Source organism: Oncorhynchus kisutch, linkage group LG12 (assembly GCF_002021735.2).
Source record: "Oncorhynchus kisutch isolate 150728-3 linkage group LG12, Okis_V2, whole genome shotgun sequence".
NCBI lineage: Eukaryota > Metazoa > Chordata > Actinopteri > Salmoniformes > Salmonidae > Oncorhynchus > Oncorhynchus kisutch.
Genome location: NC_034185.2, coordinates 40,123,181 through 40,150,151, shown reverse-complemented (window position 1 = coordinate 40,150,151; position 26,971 = coordinate 40,123,181). Strand labels below are relative to the sequence as shown.

The window sequence follows — 26,971 nt, the reverse complement described above, 5'->3', positions numbered from 1 at the left end:
CCCGGAGAGACATTGTTTCCTGTCTAAACGAATCCTGCTGGCTTTACCGACTCCTACAGAGTATTAAGAGAGAGCCATGTTTCCGTGAAACAAAGTACGTTACAGGCCCTCCTGGACACCTACAGCACCCGATGTCACAAGAAGGCCAAAAAGATCATCAAAGACAACGACCACCCGAGCCACTGCCTGGTCACCCTGCCGAGGTCAGAACAGCTGCATCAAAGCTGGGACCGAGAGACTAAAAATCAGCTTCTGTCTCAAGGCCATCAGACTGTTAAAGAAGAAGTTACAGGTCTGTGAGAGCCAGAAATCTTGCTTGTTTGTAGGTGATCAAATACTTATTTTCCACCATAATTTGCAAATAAATTGAAAGTTGAAAGTCCGTGTTGCCCAGAAACAGCCCCAAAACATCACTGCTCTAGAGGAGATCTGCATGGAGGAATGGGCCAAAATACCAGCAACAGTGTGTGAAAACCTTGTGAAGACTTACAGAAAATGTTTGACCTCTGTCATTGCCAACAAAGGGTATATAACAAAGTATTGAAATAAACTTTTGTTATTGACCAAATACTTATTTTCCACCATAATTTGCAAATTAATTAATTAAAAATCCTACAATGTGATTTTCTGGATTTTTTTCTTCTCATTTTGTCTGTCATAGTTGAATTGTACCTATGATGAAAATTACAGGCCTCTCTCATCTTTTTAAGTGGGAGAACTTGCACAATTGGTGGCTGACTAAATACTTTTTTGCCCCACTGTATGCATATTCTAGCATCTGGTCCTGAGAAATAGGCGGTTTACTTTGAGAATGTTATTTTTCAAAAGAGGTTAAGACACTCCTCCTCTCCAATCCAATCCAATCCTTACATTTTATGGTTCTACAGGAAGCTAATAAAGAGGGTAACAGGATACCAAACCTTTATTGCTCATTAAGTGAATCTGTCCTCACCTCAACCCCTCCATCTAATCCACAGAGGTCCATCTGTCTCTCCTGTTTCACACGTTGCTCTCCTCTCATAGGACACATTCCACAGCTATGTCTTTCTACAGAGACCTAGTCTCTTTCACTTCTTAATATACTATGCGTCTGATCTATCATGTCTTTAATATCCCAGTGTTCCAAATGTCGAACCCAACAGTCCCTCCTCTTGAACAATAGCATCCTATTGTTCAATTCATATAAACATGGAAATGACTAATACATGTATAAACAATGATAATAAAACATAAAAAACTAAAAGGATTATAAAACAAGAATTTTAAAAACAAACAAATGAACAAACTTTTACCGCGAGGTGTACCAATTCAGAGACTTATGGCCTCCGAACTATGATCACACAACAAAATGCCATTCCAGCTGAATCTGCGGTCTCATTCAATGGCACGTGGAGCAGCTTTTAGTTTCTCCACTTCCCTTTTCTGGTTCCTAAGAGAGTGATAGCACAAGACTTGGAAAGCAACAAAAAGACACACAAAACATAACATTATTAACGATGTGATAAGCAATGCGTAAATATATATGCATGACAACCAAAGTCTAAGACCATGACAATTCCCGCTCTCTCTTCACCTGACTCTATGCCTCCAGGATACTTTCCTGCTGGGTTCCACAGAAATGAAAGCTCTAAAAAGCTTCCTCATGCTTTTGCCCTGTCTTTAGGACCCAGGTCCCAAGAGGTGTTCCCAAGTCATGTTGCCACTTTGTTGCCCATCTTCTCGATTTCACCTGATAGGCACAACACCTGATATGCAAGTGCGTATCCGTAATCCATGTTCCATCCTCTTGAGGTAAAACAGCATTGTATATGCTTTCAGATCAATGCCTTCAACATTTTGTTCACAGTACAATGGACAATCCTCTATCATATGATGCGTTAACCCATAAAGCAGTTAAACCCCAAACCAACTATGATGTTTATAGTAGTTCCCAGAACCAATCTATCCGTATGTCTTACAGTGGAATCTAGTCTCTCTCTCGCTCCGCTTTCTCTGTCATGGTGTCTTCACTCACCCATTATGCAGTTGGACCTCACTTCATGTGAGAACTATGCACCCCTCAAGGAGAGACATGACGATCTTAACCACTGCAGGTACTATTCGTAGTAGTGTGTCTCTCAAACCAAGGCTGTTCCAACAACCCCGCCTGGTGTCTCTTGATGAAGTTGATCATTCTTCATTAGGAATTTTTAATATTCAGGGCTTTCGACCCATTTAAAATGTTTCCTTTCCATTTCTTTCCCTGTCCTTTCGGAAACCCATTTAAATACCTCTTCAAAACAGTTCATCCTCTTCTCTGTAACCATCATACCACATTAAAAAAATAAAAGTTCATTTTAGGTTTGGTAACACCAATGCTAATTCCTCGTGACCCCTCCACCATTTCGTCCATTCTAGAATCCCATTCCAGAATAAGACGACATCAAACATGAATGTATTTAAAAATAAAACCACACAAAATGCCTACTGATTTAAACAAACCCTAAAAACTTCTGAATTTGCAAGGAGTATTTGGCCATATCATTTAAATGTGTTCCCTTTAGAATCCATTCCCCTGGCATTTCGCCTAAAATCTTCAACCCAAAATACGTTTTCGTGTGGCAAATTTAGCCAATTTCTCATTGTAGGGAATACGCGGTTCTATAACACTTTCTCTCACCAAGGCAGCCGCCTTAACCATTTTGTCTGCTTTACGATTGCCTATGGCGATTGTATCTGTACGACTAGTATGAGCTTCACAATTTCACCACTGCTAATTTACTGGTTAACTGACATTCTTCTGTCGCTGTTAACTTCTTGCGTCGAGCAATCCCGTATCCGGGAGCGTAATCATAGCCTCAAGCTCATTACCATAACGCAACGTTAACTATTCATGAAAATCGCAAATGAAATGAAAGAAATATATTCACTCACAAGCTTAGCCTTTTGTTAACAACACTGTCATCTCAGATTTTCAAAATATGCTTTTCAACCATAGCTACACAAGCATTTGTGTAAGAGTATTGATAGCTAGCATAGCATTAAGCCTAGCATTCAGCAGGCAACATTTTCACAAAAACAAGAAAAGCATTCAAATAAAATAATTTACCTTTGAAGAACTTTGGATGTTTTCAATGAGGAGACTCTCAGTTAGATAGCAAATGTTCAGTTTTTCCAAAAAGATTATTTGTGTAGGAGAAATCGCTCCGTTTTGTTCATCACGTTTGGCTAAGAAAAAAAACTGAAAATTCAGTCATTACAATGCCGAATTTTTTTCCAAATTTACTCCATAATATCGACAGAAACATGGCAAACGTTGTTTAGAATCAATCCTCAAGGTGTTTTTCACATATCTATTCGATGATAAATCATTTGTGGCAGTTGGGTTTCTCCTCTGAAGCAAATGGAAAAATACACGCAGCTGGAGATTACGCAATAATTGCGACGGAGGACACCAAGCGAGCACCTGGTAGATGTAGTGTAAAATGGTCAATCAATGATATGCCTACAAATACGGCACAATGCTGCAGACACCTTGGGGAAACGACAGAAAGTGTAAGCTCATTCCTTGCGCATTCACAGCCATATAAGGAGACATTGGAACACAGCGCCTTCAAAATCTGGGGCATTTCCTGTTTTGAAATTTCATCTTGGTTTCGCCTGTAGCATCAGTTCTGTGGCACTCACAGATAATATCTTTGCAGTTTTGGAAACGTCAGAGTGTTTTCTTTCCAAAGCTGTCAATTATATGCATAGTCGAGCATCTTTTCGTGACAAAATATCTTGTTTAAAACGGGAACATTTTTTTATCCAAAAATTAAAAGAGCGCCCCCTATATCGAAGAAGTTAACATGCCCCGTGATGACCACAATGTACCGAAATCATGATCTACTCGAAATGCATACCACACACAGCCTACCCCGCTACTCTATTCTCGTCTGTGTTCATGTAACTAGAGCCATCTTTATACAATATTTTTCCCTCTTGCAAATCAGGTCTAGGTTTTGGAGTCATTTGATCTGGGTCACATGTATGCGATTCACCTTCCCCATGCAACGGCATTAATAACGCAGGATTCAAAGCACCAATCTTGTAGATTTTCCCCATTTAACGTTAATTCCCATTTTGTCCATCTTGCACTATTAACATGTTGTGCTTTCATGCTGTTCACTATGGTTGCTACTGCGTGTGGTATATACATATCTACTTTTTGACCCATTGTAATGGAAGCCATGTTATGCAACACCATTTCAGTCGCCTGTATCGCTCTAAGGCACGGTGTGACATTCCTTTTGCCACCGAGTCTAGCGATTTACTCCAGTACATTACTGGTCTTTCTCTACCCCCATGATTTTGCATAACCACTGCTCTACAATGTCCCTCTTGTTCATGAACACATTTTTTAAATGTCATTTTAGGTTTAGCAATCCCAATGCTGGCGCTTGACACAATTGCTTCTTTACCTCGACAAACACTTCATCTTCTCATGTGGACCCTTCCCCCCTTACGTCAACTCTGTAAGCGGCTCAGCAATTTCAGAGAATGATGGAATAAAATGTTGAACAAAATTGAAAACTCCTAAAGTTTTCCTGAGAAAAAATGGAAAACCCCAAAATATGTTACCTTTTGCTTTGGTAGTTGTGCTTTGTCATACGATGCTTTATGACCCCGTTCCACCAAATTGTCTACTAATCTGGTGCGGTCTCGCATGTGAGTTTCTTTCATCCACGTATTGTACCAACACAGAACCTACAATTGACACCCTTTTAACGATTGTTTCAATGCAAAATGATACCAGGTGGGACTGTTTTTAAATCCCATCAGTACTCTACTAAAAATGAGGTAAAACGTGATCTTATACGTCTTCCATCACATAGAAACCGTAATCTCTAATCTCTTTGAAAAAGATGCAAACTCTTGTATAGCTGCATTTCCTGCTAATGCCAATGCCCGATTGTCCCACATCTAAAACAGGGAGCCATCTCCTTACACTTTGATGTTTTTTTCGCTACGTTTCTTAGTTTTATCCTGGCCATTGAAACTATAGTTAGTGATTTCCTCTATGGCTCTACTAACCCTTCACAGGTCTGTGAGGCGAGCGGAGTCATATTCCACTCTCAAAACATTGTCTCGAATTAAATTTACTACCCCCGCAATTATCGTTTTGATCACAGGGTTCAACCCCGTCATAAAAGCAGAAGCGCAAATTCTATTCAATTCACTCCCGTTCCCAGGCCTTCTATAGTAAAGTACCGGTGTTACACTTTCTGGGTTTATCATTATGCAGTTTCTGTTAATAGAATGCTGACATTAGAACTCTGGTATATTGAGCTTTTGATTCTGGTTTTATGTCCTTGTGCCAAGTCATAATTGCCTCCCAGAATTCTTTATTTGATTTGAATTCACCGTCAGCAGGAAAATATTGTCCAATTTGATCTAATTTGCTAAATTTCTCCCATATTCCAGCCGAAATGGTATAATGCTCGTGCACTTCTTTTAGCGCCTCCATGGCTTTATTACATTTCGCTATTGTAACGGGTGTCGTCATCGGGTGAGGATGAATCGGACCAAAGCGCAGCGTGGTAAGTGTTCATGACTTTTATTTAACTGAACACTGAAACAAAAAGAACAAAGTGCAAAACGAAACCGAAACAGTGCTGTCAGGTGCAGAAAACACTAAACAGAAAACTTCCCACAAAACATAGGTGGGAAAAAGCTACCTAAGTATGGTTCCAAATCAGAGACCATACCCGGCCAAAACAAAGAAATACAAAACATAGAAAAAGGAACATAGAATGACCACCCAAATCACACCCTAACCAAACCAAAATAGAGATATAAAAAGCTCTCTAAGGTCAGGGCGTGACAGCTATCTCTATATTACAGGGAGAAACAAGTCTGTTTGTCGCCATATCAATAGTTATTATTCCGTGAACACGCCTGACGGTGTTCAGGGTATTTTAGATTTCTTCACTCCCGTCTATAATACCCACCTTCTATTAACTATTTTCTAAGATAGAACAAGACACTTCCCCGGATAATAATGAATTGGTCACGGCACTTAATACCTTGTATTATAACTGATACCATAGTTTCTGCAAATGTATTACTGGAGAACACGGACAATAGTTTGTCCTATTCGAGTACTTCCTCAAATATCACTATTATTGATAACACACATCATCAAAATTATTCACAATTATCTTCTTATTTCCACATACTCTGCCATGGTTCATCACCCCAACAGGGCTATGCAGGGAACCAACCCCGCTGGTATTTACCCCCTAGGACTCACCCTTCGCAGGTTCCAGCCTGCTCAGGTTTACCTTCTGGGACTCACCCTATATTAATAGTAATCACAGGTATTAATCCACTGGGATTAACTATTGTCTTTATAGTACTAGCAGGAACCAACCTACTAGGGAGCTACCCCCTAGGACTTACCCTACAGGTACCAGCCTGTATGAGTTTCTTCCGGGACTTACCATTTACTATAAAGCTATGACCGGTCGTCACACAATGGGCCTATAGAATTAAACTTAGGCTCTCCAGGTCCAAATCCCATAATTAGTTCAGCCAACGATTCTCATCTCCCCAAGATGTGAAAATGAGTGGAAACAGATATTGGAACTAGCCTACCTTGCTTGTTGCCAGCTCTGCTCCACTGATCTGGACTCTTTTGTTTGACTACAAATTGTGGTGAACTCCTGGCTAGCTCGCCATCTGTTAGATTCTTATTTTTCAGAGCTGATAACCCACAGACTCTAGAGAAGCTTGAACCAAATGTAATTATTCCCAACGGTTCTGTACAGCTGTAATCAGACAACCCAACATTTGTCACATCCAGATATTTATATCCCACTTAAGGCACTCCTTCTCTCCAATCCTTACATGTTATGGCTCTACAGGAAGATAATAAAGAAGGTAACAGGATACCAAACCTTTATTGCTCCTTTACACATTCCACAGCTATCTGTCTTTCTACAGAGACCCAGTCTCTTTCACTCATTAATATACTATGGTGTCTGATCTATCAAGTCTTTAACCTTTCTGGCGCAGGTGTTCCGCTAGCGACCCACCTCGACAACATCCGGTGAAATTGCAGCACGCCAAATTCAAAATACAATAAACGCAATATTAAACATTCATGATAATACAAGTGTCATACATGATTCTTTAGCTTAGAATCTTGGCAATCTTACCGCATCGTCTGATTGCAAAAAGGCTTTACGGCGAAAGCACAGCATTCAATTATCTGAGGTCAGCACCCCACAACAGCATAATATCCCAACAGGCACAGGCATCACAAAATCCCATATATCGACAAAATAAGTCACTTCCCTTTGAAGACCTTCCTCTGATCGCGTTCACAAGAGTCCCAGGAACACAATGAATGGTAATTTTGTTCGATAAATTCCTTCTTTATATCCCAAACAGTCCGTTTAGTAGGCGTCTTTGAGTTCAGTAATCCAACCGTTCAGAATGCAGACATAGGAGTTCCAAAAGTTACCTGTAAAGTTTATCCAAACAAATCAAACAACGTTTCTATTCCATTATTAGGTACTCTAATATCTAAATAAACAATATTTAATACGGAGCAAACTATTTTCAAGAGGAAAGGAAAAGAACGCAGCGCGCTCCCTCGGTCACGCGCGCAATGAGACTAGTTTTGCCATTGGACTCCCTGAGGATAAACAACTATTCTTTGTTGGTTTTTCAGAATACAAGCCAGAAACCATATATAATGACTGTTGACATCTAGTGAAAGCCATAGGAACTGCAATTTGGGCAAATTGCTTAGAGTTACAACCAACCACATATTCACCCCAATTTTAATTGGTGCTTGGTGTGTGGGATGTGCCCAGAAATCTGGAAAGAGTTAAAGGTCATTCCACTACCAAAGGAAAACAAATCTGCCTTCACAGCATGCTGCCTGTGTTAAGATGTGTTAGGACTCGGCATGGGCCTTCAGATCCTCAAAAAGTTCTACAGCTGCACCATTGAGAGCATCTTGAATGGCTGCATCACCACTAATTGAGGGCCTGATGATTAGTTGACAAGTTGAATGACGTATGCTTCAATAAAACTGTGTACTGTTGGGGGTACTCGAGGACCAGTTGGGAAGCACTGGCCTAAAGTATGATGGCATTAGCATTATGGGCATTTGCAAGGCACATTGTTTACATATTGTTGAACCTCCAAATTGTGATCAATTTTAAAATGATAACAGTACAAAATGTAAACTCAGCAAAAAAAGAAACGTCCTCTCACTGTCAACTGTGTTTATTTTCAGCAAAGTTAACATTTGTAAATATTTGTATTAACATACAAAGATTCAACAACTGAGACATAAACTGAACAAGTTCGACAGACATGTGACTAACAGAAATTTAATAATGTGTCCCTGAGCAAAGGGGGGGTCTAAAATAAAAAGTAGCAGTTAGTATCTAGTGTAGCCACCAGCTGCATTAAGAACTGCAGAACTGCAGCTCCTCCTCATGGGACCACACCAGATTTGCCAGTTCTTGATGTGAGATGTTACCCCACTCTTCCACTAAGGCACCTGCAAGTTCCCAGAACTTTCTGGTGGGAATGGCCATAGCCCTCACCCTCCGATCCAACAGGTCCCAGACGTTCTCAATGGGATTGAGATCCGGGCTCTTCGCTGGCCATGGCAGAACACTGACAGTCCTGTCTGGCAGGAAATCACGCACAAGACGAGCAGTATGGCTGGTGGCATTGTCATGCTGGAGGGTCATGTCAGGATGAACCTGCAGGAAGGTTACCACATGAGGGAGGAGGATGTCTTTCCTGTAACGCACAGCATTGCGATAGCCTGCAAGGACAACAAGCTCAGTCCGATGATGCTGTGACACACCGCCCCAGACCATGACGGACCCTCCACCTCCAAATCGATCCCGCTCCAGAGTACTGGCCTTGGAGTAACGCTCATTCCTTCAACGATAAACTCGAATCTGACCATCACCCCTGGTGAGACAAAACCACAACTCGTCAGTGAAGGGCAGCGATGGTGGGTTTGTGCCCATAGGTGACGTTAATGCCGGTGATGTCTGGTGAGGACCTGCCTTACAACAGGCCTATCAGTCCTCAATTCAGCCTCTCTCAGCCTATTGCAGACAGTCTGAGCACTGATTGAGGGATTGTGTGTTCCTGGTGTAACTCGGGCAGTAGTTGTTGCCATCCTGTACCTGTCCCACAGGTGTGATGTTCGGCTGTACCGATCCCGTGCAGGTGTTGTTACACGTGATCTGCCACTGCGAGGACGATCAGCGGTCCGTCCTGTCTCCCTGTAGCGCTGTCTTAGGCATCTCACATTGCAATCTATTGCCCTGGCCACATCTGCAGTCCTCTTGCTTCCTTACAGCATGCCTAAGACATGTTCACGCAGATGAGCAGGGAACCTGGTCATCTTTCTTTTGCTGTTTTTTCCAGATTCAGTAGAAAGGCCTCTTTGATGTCCTAAGGTTTCTTAACTGTGACCTTAATTGCCTAATTCCCTATCGTCTGTAAGCTGTTAGTGTCTCTAAGACCGTTCCACAGGTGCATGTTCGTTAATTGTTTATGGTTCATTGAACAAGCACATGAAACAGTGTTTAAACCCTTTACAATGAAGGTCTGTGAAGTTATTTGGATTTTTACGAATTATTTTGAACGACAGGGTCCTGAAAAAGGGAAGTTTCTTTTTTTGCTGAGTTTTTATATCCCTAAGTTTTCAGACTCCTTGACTTTTCCCACATTTTGTTACGTTACAGCCTTATTCTAAAATTGATTATATTAGTGTTTCTCCTCATCAATCTACACATAATACACCATAATGACGAAGCGAAAACAGGTTTAATTTTTTTTTTTGCAGATGTATTAAAAACAGAAGTACCTTATTGACATACGTATTCAGACCATATGCTATGAGATCTCAGGTGCATCCTGTTTCCACTGATCATCCTTGAGATGTTTCTATAACTTGATCCACCGGTGGTAAATTCTATTGATTGGACATGATTTGGAAAGTGTCACGTTCGTCGTATTGATGAGACCAAGGCACAGCGTGATTTCAATACATACTTCTTTTAATAAAGAAAGAACACTAAACAAAATAACTGTGACGCTATATAAACCGAGTGCTGACAGGCAACTACACAGACAATAACCCACCAAACCAAAATGGGAAATGGCAACCTAAATAGGATCCCCAATCAGAGACAACGATAAACAGCTGCCTCTGATTGGGAACCAATTCAGGCCACCATAGACCTACATTTACCTAGACAAACCAAAACCCCATAGATGTACAAAAACCCTAGACAAGATGAAAACACACATACCACCCTTGTCACACCCTGACCTAACCATAATAATAAAGAAAACAAAGATACCTAAGGTCAAGGGCGTGACAGAAAGGCACACACCTGTCTTTACAAGGTCCCACAGTTGACAGTGCATGTCAGAGCAAAAACCAAGCCATGGCTTGGACAAAAAGATTTGTCCGTAGAGCGCCGAGACAGGATTGTGTCGAGGCATAGGTATTATTACTGCACTGTTTTAAGTCTGAGATGGCACTTACCCTTGTGCACCCTATGGGCATGACACCTCTGGGAGGTGTATAGCTACTTTGTTATGAATTTGAAATTATATGTCATTGTTGGATGGAGGAATATTATTATGATACATGTTTCTTTATTTTGAAACCTTGATGAAAACCATTTGTTTTTTCTGCTCTCTTGACATGACAATTTGTGGATTGAATACTGTGCAGATGCTGTGCTTTTACTGATGAGTATCTCTGCTGTGTTGTTGAAGTTATCTTTCAGTGCTCTCTCTCTACTCTCCTCTCCCCCTTCCTCATCAGTTCCAGCAGAAGAATGGACAGAATGGACACGAATGGCTCAATGACCACTCAGAGGACAACACCCTAGCAGAGGAAGGTTAGAGAGACAGTTGTTTATTTATCTATATGATTGTGATTGTCTGTGAGCTTGTGTTTATGTATGGATGTGTCTGTTTGAGTTTGTCCCTGATCGTATTTGTGCATTCGATGTGCAGGTGGGTGGGGGGTGTGTGAGAGAGTGTGTGTGTGAGTGTGGTATGGCCCCTGACTGACACAAAATACAATGTCACCCATGTTCAGCCTCTGGCCCTTCGTGTGTGGGTGTCTGTGTGGTCTGTAGATCCCTGCAACTATGTCCCTCGAGAGCCTCTTGATCCTTCACTAATCTTTCTGTCAACGCTGAAGGGACACCTACAGTCTCCTATTGGAGCTTTGAAACAGGTCCCTCACACGGTGACCAGACCGTCCATGTGCAACATCGCGCACATAATTTTATTCACCCACACCAGACGCAATCAGGACACGCAGGTTGAAATTTCAAAATTAAATCTGAACCAACTATATTAATTTGGGGACAGGTCAAAAAGCATTAAACATGAATGGAAATGTAGCTTGCTAGCTTGCTGTTGCTAGCTAATTTGTCCTGGGATATAAACATTGGGTTGTTATTTTACCTGAAATGCACAAGGTCCTCTACTCCGACAATAATCCACAGATTAGTTTGATTCTAGTAATCTCTCCTCCTTCAGGATTCTTCTTCTTCTCTGGACTTTATATGGCGGTTGGCAACCAACTTTAAGGTGCATTACCAACTGGACTGGAGTGAAGAACTCAGTTCATCTTTCAATCACCTACGTGGGTATATGCTCCTAAAAACCAATGAGGAGATGGGAGAGGTGGGACTTGCAGTGCGTCAAGCGTCACAAATAGAACCAAGTTCTATTTTAGCGCCTGGCTACGCAGACGCTTGTTGACGCGCGCTAGCAGTGTGGTGCAATGATTGAATAACATTTATGTGTACATTTATTTTGCATCCCTCGCGCATGCGAGCCATGTGGTCAGCATGTCACACACTCACATAGCCAATGCACACCTGGACTGCATGGAGGCTTAGTTGTTCTAGTTAATCGGGTGTAAGACTGTGTGTAGACACCTGCCCATTAACTTGAACTAGCCTGAATCAGGCCTTTATGGTAGAGTGGCCAGACGGAAGCCACTACTAGTAAAAGGCACACCACTTAGAATTTGACAAAAGGCACCTAAAGGACTCTGATCATGAGAAAAGAGATTCTCTGGTTTGATGAAACCAAGATTAAACTCTTTGGCTTGAATGCCAAGCGTCAAATCTGAAGGAAACCTGGCACCATCATGCTGTAGGGATGTTTTTCAGCGGCAGGGACTGGGAGACTAGTCAGGATCGAGGGAAAGATGAAGTGAGATACTTGATGAAAACCTGCTCCAGAGCGCTCAGGACCTCAGACTGGAGCGAAGGTTCACCTTCCAACAGGACAATGACCGTAAGCACACAGCCAAGACAACGAAGGAGTAGCTTCAGGATAAGTCTCTGAATGTCCTTGAATGGCCCAGCCAGAGCCTGGACTTGCACCCGATCGAACATCTCTGGAGAGACCTGAAAATAGATGTGCAGCAACACTCCCCATCCAACCAGACAGGACTTGAGAGGATCTGCAGAAAAGAATGGGAGAAACTCCCCAAATACAGGTGTGCCAATCTTGTAGCGTCATACCCAAGAACACTCGAGGATGTATTGAGTAAAGAGTGTGAATACTTGTTTATTTATACATTTGCAAAAAATTAATAAACATGTTTTTTCTTTGTCATAATGGGGTATTGTGTTGAGAAAAATATTTTATTAATTTTAGAATAAGGCATAACAAAATGTGGAAAAAGTCAAGGTGTCTGAATACTTTCTGAATGCACGGTATATATTTTGTTTAATTTAAATTGAAACTTTATGCTCCAATGTCTTATGTCTTTAGTTTAACGTTTCTTTTGATATATTACCTTGTGTATTTCACATTCTTTCATCCCTTAGAGAAATTGATGAGAGATTTTTCATTAGTTGGCTCGAAAAAGATAGTTTTTAATACATGTCTGAAGATAATCCTAACATTAGCAAGGTTGTCAGAGGGAAAATTATTCATATTGAACTGTATTCTAATACTGTTGTTTTATGGGTATATTGTGTGTGTGTGTGGTGGGGGGTTAGGGGCATGTGTTTGTAAGTGTTGATCTGGCAGATAGACAGTCAGAAGAGAGAGTGACAGGGTCACTATGAGGATATGGGAATGTTTGTCTGATTAAGAGACTGTCTGGGTGTGTATCTAGGTAAGGTGATATCCATTAATTAAAAATGCTGGGAGCTTTCTCCTGCTGTAGGGGGATGTCACAGGAAAGGGGGCATCAGATGTTTCCAGAGCCTGTGAACTTATCCCACCCCCAGCCCACTACCTCCACCCCACTTCTGTCAAAACACAGATACACATGGCAGGAATTTCAGGCAGTGTGTGCGTGTGTGTGTATGTTTATTTTTATCTCACCTGTCACTAGTTCAACAGCCAAATTTTTTTCCTGTCAAATCAAAGTTTATTTGTCGCATGCGCCAAATATAACAGGTGTAGACCTTACAGTGAAATGCTTACCTACCGGCTCTAACCAATAGTGCAAAAAAGGTATTAGGTGAACAATAGGTAAGTAAAGAAATAAAAACAACAACATGTTGATAGAAATTAAGTAGAACTGATTTAAGTTTCCCTGCATTAAAGTCTCCGGCCACTAGGAGCGCCGCCTCTGGGTGAGTGGTTTCCTGTTTGCTTGTTTCCTTATACAGCTGACTCAGTGCGGTCTTAGTGCCAGCGTCTGTCTGGTGGTAAATAAACAGCCGCGAAAAGTATAGCTCTCTAGGCAAGTAGTACGGCCTGCAATGTATCACAATATACTCTACTTCAGGCGTGCAACATCTAGAGACTTCCTTAGATTTCGTGCACCAGCTGTTTTTACAAATATGCACAGACCATTTTTTTTGCTGTAAGATACGGTTGCAGAAACATTATGTACAAAATAAGTTACAAATAACGCAAAAAAAAACACATTGGTGAGGCGCCCGTAAAAACTGCTGCCTTTTCTTTTGCCGCCATTTTATAACCTAAACAATAGAGAAAATACGTCTTACAGTAGATGCATGAGTGGATAAGGTCAGCTATAATTTTGGAAAATGCAACATAGCTGAGAAGTTTACAGTATACCCTTGTCTGTAAGCTTTCTTTGTTTTGAGACTGAATCTTTGTTCAAGCGATGGCAATGGAATTGCTTTCATTGTTAAACATGCTGCAGTCTCCTTCAGGGCTTGTTGTTGGCTGGTGTCAATGATCAAACCATTCTTTTTTTAATTTAATCTGACTGCAATTATCAAATGATTGAATCCACTCAGGGGGTCAAAATCTCTCAGCTATTGTTTTTGTAATGTGGTGATCTTCAAATGTTGAAGATTAAATCTTTAGATACAGTTGAAGTTGGAAGTTTACATACACTTAGGTTGGAGTCATTGAAACTTGTTTTTCAACCACTCCACAAATTTCACAATTTGTAGCTTGCTAGCTGACCTGTTTTGGCAAGTCGGTTAGGATATCTACTTTGTGCATGACAAAAGTAATTTTTCCAACAATTGTTTACAGACAGGTTATTTCACTTATAATTCACTGTATCACAATTCCAGTGGGTCAGAAGTTTACATACACTAAGTTGACTTTAAGCAGCTTGGAAAATTCCCCAAAATTATGTAATGGCTTTAGAAACGTCTGATAGGCTAATTGACATAATTTGAGTCAATTGGAGGTGTACCTGTGGATGTATTTCAAGGCCTACCTTCAAACTCAGTGCCTCTTTGCTTGACATCATGGGAAAATAAAAAGAAATCAGCCAAGACCTCAGAAGAAATTGTAGACCTCCACAAGTCTGGTTCATCCTTAGGAGAAATTTCCAAATGCCTGAAGGTACCTTATTCATCTGTACAAACAAGTACGAAAGTATAAACACCATGGGACCACGCAGCCGTCATACCGCTCAGGAAGGAGACACGTTCTGTCTCCTAGAGATGAACATACTTTGTTGCGAAAAGTGCAAATCAATCCCAGAACAACAGCAAAGGACCTTGTGAAGATGCTGGATGAATTAGGTACAAAATAATCTATATCCACAGTAAAACGAGTCCTATATCGACATAACCTGAAAGGCCGCTCAGCAAGGAAGAAGCCACTGCTCCAAAACCACCATAAATAGCCAGACTACTGTTTGCAACTGCACATGGGGACAAAGATCTACTTTTTGTGAGAAATGTCCCCTGGTCTGATGAAACAAAAATAGAACTGTTTGGCCATAATGACCATCATTATTTTTGGAGGAAAAAGGGGGAGGCTTGCAAGCCGAAGAACACCATCCCAACCGTGAAGAACAGGTGTGGCAGCATCATGTTGTGGGGGTGCTTTGCTGCAGGAGGGACTGGTGCACTTCACAAAATAGATGGCATCACGAGGCAGGAAAATTACGTGGATATATTGACGCAACATTTCAAGACATCAGTCAGGAAGTTAAAGCTTGGTTGCAAATGCGTCTTCCAAATGGACAATGGCCCCAAGAATGCTTCCAAAGTTGTGGCAAAATGGCTTAAGGACAACAAAGTCAAGGTATTGGAGAGGCCATCACAAAGCCCTGACCTCAACCCTATAGAAAATGTGTGGGCAGAACTGAAAGTTTGTGTGTGAGCATTGAGGCCTACAAACCTGACTCAGTTACACCAGCTCTGTCAGGAGGAATGGGCCAACATTCACCCAACGTATTGTGGGAAGCTTGTGCAACTCTACCTGAAATGTTTGACCCAAGTTATACAATTTAAAGGCAATGCTACCACATACTAATTGAGTGTATGTAAACTTCTGACCCACTGGGAATGTTGAAATAAATAATTTTCTACTATTATTCTGACATTTCACATTCTTAAAATAACTTACCTAAAACAGGGAATTTTTACTAGGATTAAATGTCAGGAATTGTGAAAAACTGAGTTGAAATGTATTTGGCTAAGGTGTATGTAATTACGACTTCAACTGTACATTATATCAGTTTTATATTTTTTATTGTTTTCTACCCATTTTCCTTCTGCCCTGACAGTCTTGTTTCTAGTCTGGTTCCACCCTATGTGCCCGTGTGAGAGAAAGGGTGCCTGCTGTTTTTTGTTTGTGGGAATGTGTATTACCTCAACCTAAAGATGAATACTTATCTCTGTCATTTCAGTTGATGGCGTGTCCGTGTCTCGGAAGGAGGATGTTCTTGAGACAATGGACTCCCTCCAGGCTGTGGTGGCCTCTCAGGTGAACAGAAAGGAGGAGGAGAATGAGTCTCCTGATGCCAACAACATCACCAGGCCTGAAGAGAAGGTTGTTGAGGAGGAACCGGGCGAGGCCAATGAGGTGGGCTTCAAGAAGATCTTCAATTTCATTGGCTTCAAGTTCACTCTGAAGAAGGACAAGAATGAGAAGACTGACCCGGTGCAGATGCTGAAGTTGATGGACAAGGAAGTGGAAGGAGGGACTAAGGGGTCAGAGGAAACTAAGGAGGAAGCCGCCACTGCAGAGGAGGGGAAGGCAGCTGAGCCAGAGACCGCCACTGTTGAGGCTGACTTCTCTGAAACCACAACTGAGGCTGCAACTCCAGTGGATTCCCCATCTCAGACTGTGGATGGAGAGGCTGCAGAAAAAGAGCCCTCGGACCCAACTGCAGCTGCAACTACCCCACGTGGCCAGGAGGCCCCCCTGTCCCCCTTCAGAAGGTTCTTTACACAGGGAATCTTCTCCAATCAGCGCAAGAAGGCAAGTATCAAAAGAGCCAAAGAGAAGGAACCAAAAGAGAAAGCTGCTGAGGAGAAGATAAAGGAGGGAAAGGAGATAGCAGAGGATGGGCTGGAGGAGGAGCGAGAGAAAGCAAAGGAAGAGGTGAAGGAGGTGGAGCCAGTGACAACACCAGAAACTGAGACACCTGAAGTATCTGCGGTAGAAATCAAAGAGGAGATCCAAGCCGAATTTGCCATGGAAACCTCAGAAGCTGCTATTACTGATGACGCCAAACAAGCGGAGGAGAATGTTGAAGAAGCTGTGGAATCAGACAAGGCCCCAGTTGAGGTCACCACCGAGGCTGAGCTTTTCTCATCCCAGAAGAAGGTCAAGGCCCAGGGTAGCCCACTGAAAAAGCTGTTTACTGGGTCTGGCCTGAAGAAGCTCTCTACCAAGAGACAGAAGAAAGACAAGAAAGATACGGAGACCAAGCTGACCGAGTCTGGGGAACAGGCGGCTGAACAGCTCCAGTCCTCTACAGAGTCGGCAGAGGTCCAGAAACCTGACAGTGGGGCATCATCTCCAGAGGAGTCTGGTGAGCATGCCATCGGGGTGGAAGCCACCCAAGCTGAGGCCAGCCAAGAGGCTGATGAGGAGGTAACAAGCTCAGACGAAGGGAAGAAGAAAGAAGGTATCATGCCCTGGTCCTCCTTCAAGAAGCTGGTGACACCCAAGAAACGAGTCAAGAGGCCTTCTGAGAGCGAGGACGAGGCAACTGTTGAGAAGGCCATGTCGGCCACCCTGTTCTCCACTGACAGTGCCGTGTTTGTGGAGAAAAAGAAAGAGGAGCCAGAACTCCCTGAAGAGGAGCCAAAAGCCGAAACCACAGAGGACCTGGAGGGCACCACAGAGGACACCAAAAAGATGAAGATGGACACCTCACTCTCCTGGGAGGCCCTGATGTGTATGGGTGGAAACAAGAGGAGGACCAGGAAGACCTCTGACTCTGAAGATGAGGAGACCAAAATCGAAGAGGAGGCACCACCAACTGGGGAAGAGCAGATTAAGACAGCAGTCTCTCCTTTTGGCAGCTCTGGAGAGGCAGATCAGGAAAACACAGTGTCATCCCCCGAACCATCCACTAGCCCCGCCGCAGGAGACTCCACATGGGATACTCTCAAGCGTCTTGTCAGCCATAGAAAGAAGCCCAAAAACGAGGAGATGACAGATGAATCTGGTGGTGAACAGGTAATCTCAGACAGTGAAATTCCCAAAGAAGATTCCTCCTTCTCTCTGAGGAAACTCATTCCTGGACGCAGAAAGAAGAAGCTGCTTTTCTCCAATCTGGGGTCTGGCGAGGAAGATTCCGACACACCAGCCGTGGTCCCTCTCTCAGAGTACGACAACGAGCACGCCGAGAGTAAAGAAGAGGCTGAAGCTGAAATGACAGTGGAGACAAAGGACTCTGAGGAAGCAGCACCAATCACTCAGGTCCAATTGTCCATTGAAGAGAGATCCCCCTCTTGGATCTCAGCCACGGCTGTCATGGAAAACCTCCAGGAGATCCCACATGATCAGCTGAGTGACATCCCAGAAGAGGGTGCCGCCACCCCCAAATCTGCTGACACCACCATCGCAGAGGACATTGCAGAACAGACCTTAGAGGCAGTCCCATGCCAAGAGCAGGAACCTGAGTTATCTGTTGTCGAGGTGACTGCAAATTCTGATGCCAAGAACATTTTAGAGCAGATCCCAGAAACAGTCACTTGCCAGGAGCCTGAGCTGTCTGTTTCCGAGGTAACTGAAGAGATGATCCCAGCCACGTATGGCAAAACCACCCCTCTGCCCAATGAGCCTGAGACAGAGTCTTTGGAGGTCCCGCAGGAGGCTGTGGAGCTGCTCAGTGATCTTCCAAGCCTGACTTCTATGGAAATCATAGAGATCCAACTGGAGGAGGCTGCTTCCATCCCAGAACCCACACCGCCGATCAAGTTCACCGAAACCAAATCAAAGGTTGTCTTGATGGTGCATGAAGAAATTGAGGGTTCTGCCATCTGCACTGACCTGGGCACCAAGGAGATCACCAAGGTGGCTGTGGAGAAGCTTGTAATTCCCACCATGGAATGTCTACCTGAGATCAGCAATGGTCTGTCCACTGAGATGCCGGTAGAAGATAAGGCTTATCCAACTGAGGCGGCTGACGCTAATGAAGACCCAGTATTCAAGGCTCAAGTGGAGCAGGTCGAAAGCATATTCCTGGAGCCGCCACTAGAGAAAACTATTGAAGACATCCCAGATCCTGATATAGCCACTGAGGGTAAAGAGCATGAAGATGAAAAGGTCGCCACAATCAATAATATCAAGATGGAGGTTGAAATTGTTGAGGCCCCTGCGGTGAATGAGAACATTGTGGACCCCATTGTACCAACTGTCGAAGACTCCATTGCCGCTAACATTGTGGATGGCTCTGAGGCACCTGTCATTGAGGTCAAAAGTAAAGAAGAGATGGCAGCTGTCGAAGAGATTGCTGCTGTAGAGGAGGTGAATGAGCCTGCTGCCCAAGAAATGGTCCCTTCACTAACTGATGCCAACCAACCCACAGTCACTGAAGTGCGCGAGGCAGCCATTGTTGCCCCTGCTTTAGAGTTTGCCATTGTAAAGGAGACCACGTACCTCGTCTGCCCAATGTCCGAGTCCTTGGAAACCCAGCAAGTGGAGGTCACAGAGGCTGTGGCAGTGGAAAAGCTCTCAGTGGCAGTTGCAGGGCCCGATGGCGATGACCAAATTCAAGTGCAGGTGACTGAGGTTGGCATTACAGAGGCTGAAGAGACAAAGGAGGCAGAGGCCATGGAGGAGACAGGCTTGGTCATCGCTCAGGTGGTTAACCAGAGTGCTGTGGAGAAAGTGTCTGAAGCAGAGTTTGAACCCAAAGCGCCTGCCTCTGCCACTGCTACCATCACAACTGAAGATGCACTACCAGTCCAGGCGGTAGCAACGATAGAGAAAGAGATTGAACTAGTTGCAGAGGAGAAACCTGTCATTGCTGAAACATCTGTAGTCCAAGTTGAGGAACCAGCACCAGAAACCCCAGCAGAGGTGTCTACTACTCCAGAGGCACCAGCCGAAAAACCACCAAAGGAAGTCCACGAGGCTGTCCAGGTCATTGAGACCGTTCCAGTCACAATTGAAAATACAAAGAGTATCATGGAAGAGGTTACCAAGGAGGTGGAGTATGTTCTCAAAGAGGAAGTAGAGGAAATTAAACATGAAGTGGAATTAAAGCAAGCAAAGGAGGTCAATGTAAGTGTGGAGAAAGTTGTAGAGGTTGAAGTTGTAACAGAGGTGGAACAGACAGAGAGTGAGACAGATGGAAAGAGAGAGGATGAGATCAAAGTGGTAGATGGCAACATTGAGACATTAGAGGTTCAAGAAGTTCCACAATCTGAGGTAGAGGAAGTAGTTAAGGAATTCCAACTTGAGGTTCAACAAGCTGAGGTAATAACGGTGGTTCAGGAAGTGATAGCAGAGGTTCCCACTCCAGAGACAGCTGAAGAGAAGTCAGAAGCAACGATTGTGACAGAAGAGACCCCAGTCCCAGATGCCCCCACAGAGACTGCTGAAGCCCCAGCCCAGCCAGAGGGGACAACTGCAGAGGTCGTGAGCAGGTGAGCAGTCTATATTATACAATTACCAGTTTTAAGCAATGAGTGGATGTTGTCAAAGAGTTCCAAAAATATTTCCCCATAATTACTGTAAATGCATTTAGTTAATGTTAGTCATCTGATCATACCCTCTGCCTTGTCTTCTACCACAAGAAAGTGAAAGAAAGTGTTTTCTTGTGTTTTACCAAGGTATCAATTCTAGATGTTATTATGGTTATTTTATTCCACTAGAAAAGAAAGAGTGATAGAAAAGAGTACCCACATTTATTTTGTTGTTTCCAGAATTCCTTTGTCAGGTATTACACAATATTCTCATGGTGGCTTTTTAAAAATAACAATGGGCCCTATTTTTATTAGAGGGAAGGGAGAGAGAGAGAGAGCAAGAGATGTAATCTACAATATATCCCAAAAAACATTCTCCACTCAGACACATGAGTCATAAAGTTATTCTGTTTTGAACTACTCTGAGTGCTCAAAGTATAACATCTTAGAAAGATCTATTAGAAGAAAATTCAATCACCGAATGGACTTTTCTAGATAACTCAATTGCCTAATTGCTATCCACAGGATGGGAGATGGAGACCAGTTCCCTTTCAGTCAGCACTCTCGGTACAACACAACTTTGGGGAGTCAGACTCTCATGACTTTGACAAGTGTAAGCGTTAGGCTCAGATTCATTAGTAGAATTTTCCCACCCTTCAACTCGATGTGAGCAATAACGTTCACGCTACTAAAAACTACATTTTTCGGAACACAAGACTATCTAACTTTCGCCATCCAAACTAGCCATCCAAAAAGTATTGTGTATCCCACATGTGATTTCAATCATTCATGTCCCTCCTCCACATTCAGACAGTTGTCTTCCGTGTCTTGGTGCATAAACTGAAATTAGGTGAACTATTCAAATTTTTGCAACTAGGAAATGGCAGAGCGATTTCTGCATAGTGCATCCTTCAGGGATGGTTCTTCTGTCGGAGGCCCAGAACGACTGGTACAGTCAATATTCTGAAAAGGGAAGGGTCTACGTTCCATTCTAGACCTTCGTACCCTAAACAAGCAACTCAGGGTTTGCACATTCAGGATGCTCACAAACCAGAGGCTGTTATGGTCCATGCGTCCCGGCGATTGGATCACCACAATCAACCTGAAGGAGGCATATTTTAATGTACCCCTGTACCCCAGTCACAGGAAATGTTGGGAGGTTCCATTATGAGGCAATAGCCTACGGGTTTTTGGTCCTGTTGTGCGGTCTGTCCTTCTCGCTTCATGCCTTTTTAAAGGTAGTGGAGGCAGCTCTGGCACCCATGAGGGGCCAGTGGCTGAGTGTGTTGGCCTATCTGGACGATTGGCTGATAGCAGCAGAGTCAAGGGAACAAGCGATGTTGCACACATCCAGGCTAGTGTTCCATATTCAGTCTCTAGGTTTTATTGTAAACCAGAAAAAGAGCTGTCGGACCCCATTGCAGTGCATTCTGTTCCTGGGTCTCGAGTTAGACTTGCACGTGAATCACAATTTTTATATCCATGCAGAGGCCTTCCTCACCTGGCATAATACAGGTATGGAAGGCTCTTAGAGATTTACCCAGAAAGACTCACAGCTGTAATCTCTGCCAAATTGGATTCTAACATGTAATGATTTAGGGGGTTGAATACTTATCTAATCAAGACGTGTTTTTTGTGTGTTTTTTTAATCTTCTACAAATGTTAAAAATTTTCTAAGGGGTGTGATTACTTTCGGAACGCACTGGAGCATCAGCAAATCAACATAATTTAGTTGAGAGGGCCGGGCCCAGACTATTCAGTCTGCAAGGGCACCCTCCATTAGAGGGCTGTATGTGTATAAGTGACAGGCGTTTGAGCTCTGGTGCCAAGATAAAGGACTTGTTCATTTTCAGTTCTTTGTGAGAGACATCCTAGTGTTCCTGCAGGAGCTTTTCGAGCAGTGTCGGGCATTCTCCACACTGGGGGCCCTACCCCTGGTTGTTAGGTTCCTTAAAGGTGTGTGCTGTCTCAGAGAAGTCTCTAAACCTATTGCGCCAACATGGGATTTGGCTATGGTTTTGGAAGCGCCCTTTGAGACTCTGGAGTCGGTGGATCTTAAGATTCTCTCCTACATGACCTTTCAGCTCATGGCTTTGGCCTCAGCTAAACGTGTTGGGGACCTGCATGCGTCACCCATATACCCTTCCTGTACTCAGTTCGCCCCTGGCAACGGTAAGAGGGCGTTGCATCCGAATGCTGCCTTCTTCCTGAAAGTCATGGTTATATCCCACAGGTCTTTAGATTGAGCAATTTCCCTTTGCTTCTGAAGAGCAACAGAGGTCACATGCCCTGTGTCCAGTACGAGCTTTGCGCACGTACATTGAGCGGACCTGGGATTTCCGGTTAGGTGACCAGCTTTTTTTCTGTTTTACCAGCTCACGGCAGGGCACTCTCTAAGCGTCTCTCCCACTGTATTGTGGAGGCTATCTCCCTGGCAAATAGCAGAAAGGGCCAAGGGTTACATAGCGGTGTTTCGCGCCCACTCCACCAGGTGTCTGGCAGCGTCTTGGACATGATTTAAAGGGTTGACTGTAGGGCATATTTGTGCTGAGGCGAGCATCACCACTCACATTTGTGAGGTTTTATCGCTTGGATGTCACTGCTCCCAGCATAGCCCACAGCATGTATACAGCTAGGACAGGAGAGGGTCATTAGGCAGCGTGTCCCATGTGCACAATACCCAACTACTGCATCTTGAGGGGTGGAGGTCTGGGTGGTCTGCCATGGGCCATTTAATTTGGTATCCGTTGGGGCCAGCTTGGGGCGGGATTCTAGTTCCCCATAGTTGTGTTGTACCACGAGTACTGACTGAAAGGGAACGTAATGTTATTAATATAACTACTGTTCCCTGAAGGAGGGAAATGAGGTACAACACCTGTTTGGCCCCGCACCGCCCGTTCCTAGGCTCTGTGAAGTGCAGTACTGAATTGAAGGAATTAATCCGAGCATCACGCTTATCACCTGTGTGTTTTTTTTATCACCCATGATTTTTGGCCTGATTATTGTTCTTCAATCGAAGTCGCTAGAGTGCAACTGCCCATAGTTGTGTTGAACCTTGTTTCCCACCTTCAGGGAACAGTAGTTATAGTTATAACGTGTGTTTCCGAGGATAATGGTATCCATTTACTAATAACATGTATTTCTCTCTACTCCAGCTGTAGATGCAAGATGGTTGACTGGAAGACCGACTGTCCTGACCAGGAAGGGAGTGATAGTGAAAAAGGGAGCGAGAGAATGCTCTATGGAGAAACACACTGAGACTCAGCTCCAACCCACCCTGCCCAGAGTGACTGAGCGACAACTTCACCCCTCTCCTTCCCCCCTGCCCCCTTCACCCCCTGCCCTGCAGCACCAGCCCCTTCACACAGAGGTGACCCCTCCCCACCCCTGGGGTGAAGCATCAATCCCCCTAAACACACACCAAGCCACTGTCCTAGTCCCACACATCTGAAGCTTCCCACCTGGCTGATAATCAATGTGATGTACGCTTCCTGTCTTGATGAGCTTCCATCGCCCTTGCTGCAACTCGGGAGTAATCTGTCCCCTGGAGAGTGTGTGTGTGTGTGTGTGTGTGTGTGTGTGTGTGTGTGTGTGTGTGTGTGTGTGTGTGTGTGTGTGTGTGTGTGTGTGTGTGTGTGTGTGTGTGTGTGTGTGTGTGTGTGTGTGTGTGTGTGTGTGTGCAAAGTGAGTTTGAGAAAGTGTGTGTGTGTGGTCTTAGAGTTGGAGGATTAATATCTTGTTTATTGTATTTATATTTTGTGAGTATTTTCTCATTCTCCCCATCCTTTATCTTTTCTATTTTTGATTGTATAGAATATATGCCCTATCTTCTCATATATATGTAAGACAATGTCTGGATTATGCAGAAATTCTACCTTAACAATGGTACAGATGTGATTTCAATGGCAGGGTCCGGTATCATTGATTACAGAGGATGACTTAATGTGAATAGACAGGGCGTGAGGTGAAAGCCAATAGAAGTGCAACAATCTTAAACTTTAACCTTTGACATTGTACTTACCTTCAGCTTTCAGCCTGACAGTATATTTTCTGCTCCTACTGTAGATAAAATATACTTCACTGGCTGACTGACTGTGAAAAAAGTATTGTTACTTTCTGAAATATATGGTGTGTAGAAATACAATAAAACACTATAATACACTACAATGCAAATTTTGCTGAGATAACAAGGCCTAGTAGGATGTAAAGTTGCATAATGGTAAAGGCCACGTACTCTCATGCAATGCCATGCCAATTGGCCACATAGTGGCTCTATAACAAGCGATTGAAAAGGGAAACACCCCTCACCCCATGTGACCTAAAGTCCTGAAAAACACTCGATACTCCTCTGACACTGAATGACCGATCTCCACAGAACATGGTACATGGCATCTATGAACGAATTTAGGAAAAAACCAAGGCTAACAGTTCTTCGATGAAGGGTATCTATATTATTATGAAGGTAAGTTAATGTTTTCATTATGAAGATTGCATTTACACTGATTTGTATATCTAAATAACTAGGGTTTTGAAATGTCACCCTAAGGCTTGCTTGATACAGTGTACAGTACAAGTACGCCAATAGTTTTTGCAATAATGTGTTTTAAGAACAAGAGTACTAATGCATGCGCTGTGTAGCATTGATATAGTCCATCGGAAAGGTTATTTCTCAACAGGTTACATCTGACACAAACATTTCTAAACCATCTCGAGTGGCGCAGCTGTCTAAGGCACTGCATCTCAGTGCTAGAGGCATCACTACAGACACCTTGGTTCGAATCCAGGCTTTATCACAACTGGCTGTGATTGTGAGTCCCATAGGGTGGCGCACAATTGGCCCAGCGTCATCAAGCTTTGGCTGGTGTAGGCCATCATTGTAAATGAGATTTGTTCTTAACTGGCCACAACGGTGATCTTTTAAATGAGCAAAGTAGGCAATGCATCTGAAGTTATGTTAAACAACATTTTTTGCTATTTCAGTCATGTTTATATGAGGCGAAGTAGTGTGAAATTCTGTCATAAGCAAAATATAAATCAATGTGTTTTTTTCCTGGTGCCACACCAGTAATGCTTTCTTGGCCTTAAGTAACCAATGGAGTAAATTAGGCCAAATTTTACCAGAGCGAATATGGACAAAGGGTCTTGGAGTATGTGTTCATGTAGGATAACAGTGATATACCATACATTTTCTTTGTTTGATGGCAATGTCAATAAATAACATAGTCATAACATAATAACATAGACCTTTGTTTCCAAGTATGCATGTAACAGTTAAACTGTTAGGGTTGTTACTGTCATTCCAAAAGCATTACCAACATTTTCTATCTTCAGAGTGTTGCCAAGTATGGTACTATGTTGCAGAAAACAGGAAGGGAAGCACTGCTAAGGTACACAATAGTAGGGTTTGGTCGACATGAAGGTGCACTTTCGTAGAAGGGTACACTGGTAATCAAAAAGAAAGGAGGACCAGGGCACTCTTCATATAATTAATTAAAATGCCTTCATTTCTATGACTGTTCAAGGGAAATAAAGGTGAAAAACGACAACGCGTTTTGGCTGCGTGGCCTTCGCCAGGGAGTACAAAGATATGATAAAACCATGTCCTCTTTTGAACAGCTTTTTCCAATCAACCCTGATTTGAAGGGGGTGAGGTTACAGAATTCATTGTAAGCAATACTATACTCATTAAAAAGTGAAATACTGTAGATATGTTATCAAAATGCAAATAAAGTCTAGAAGTATCAGAACCCATAGAAAGGTAGTTCTAACTTTGAATATAACTGGGTAAAGTAGCCGTAGCAATTTTAGCAATCTTGGTGGGGCAAACTCCCCCAAAAAGTTTTAGATGCATGCCAGCAAAGCCACTACACAGCACAACACAAAACAATACATTAATTGAACTATGACTGAGACAAACGGTGCCCACAAACTGTTAGGGCTTACATAAATCTGTCCAAACAGCAGTCCCAACACCTTACCACCACTACACCTGGCTATCAGCGGAGCCTTGTCTGGCAGCGAAACAGTTAATTCAACATCATTTTTTGCCATTAAAAAAAACATAGTTGAAATGGCTGATTTGCTTAAACAAATGTGGTTTCTACTGACAATTGAGATGTACACACTTTGGCATAAGGGGACGATAAGAGGCAATCCATAATTTTGATTAAGACATTAATTAAGGATTGGACCCTTTCAATTTCCACGTAAAATGACATACCCAAATCAACTGCCTGTAGCTCAGGACCTGAATCAAGGATATGCATATTTCTGATACTATTTGAAAGGAAAAACTTTCAAGTTTGTGGAAATGTGAAAAGTATGTAGGAGAATAACACATTAGATATGGTTCAAGATAAAACAAACAAAATAACACGTTTTCTTTGAAATGCAAAAAGAAGGCTATACATTAGGAATATGGGTGTAATTTAGATGTTGTCCAGAAGATGGCGGCAGTGTGTGTGCATCAGACTGATTCTACATAATATTTTTTATCCCTGTCTGAATTGGTCAATTGATAAATTCCCAAGTACGTAACTATAGAGAACATGCAAAAATATTATGGTATTAAATTTTTTTAGTTTACACACTTCAAG

At 42.9% G+C, this 26,971-nt stretch overlaps 1 protein-coding gene across 1 annotated transcript in view; it reads left to right on the top strand.

The window, feature by feature from the left end:
* Positions 1-26,256, top strand: part of LOC109900995 (A-kinase anchor protein 12) — a 44,953-nt gene extending 18,697 nt beyond the window's left edge. Inside the window, exons 2-4 of the mRNA XM_020496951.2 lie at positions 10,847-10,922; positions 16,136-20,336; positions 23,531-26,256. Of these exons, the coding sequence (XP_020352540.1) occupies positions 10,847-10,922; positions 16,136-20,336; positions 23,531-23,633 (4,380 nt within the window). The 3' untranslated portion in view covers positions 23,634-26,256. The remainder of the gene's footprint in view (positions 1-10,846; positions 10,923-16,135; positions 20,337-23,530) is intronic.
* Positions 26,257-26,971: the final 715 nt, after the last annotated feature.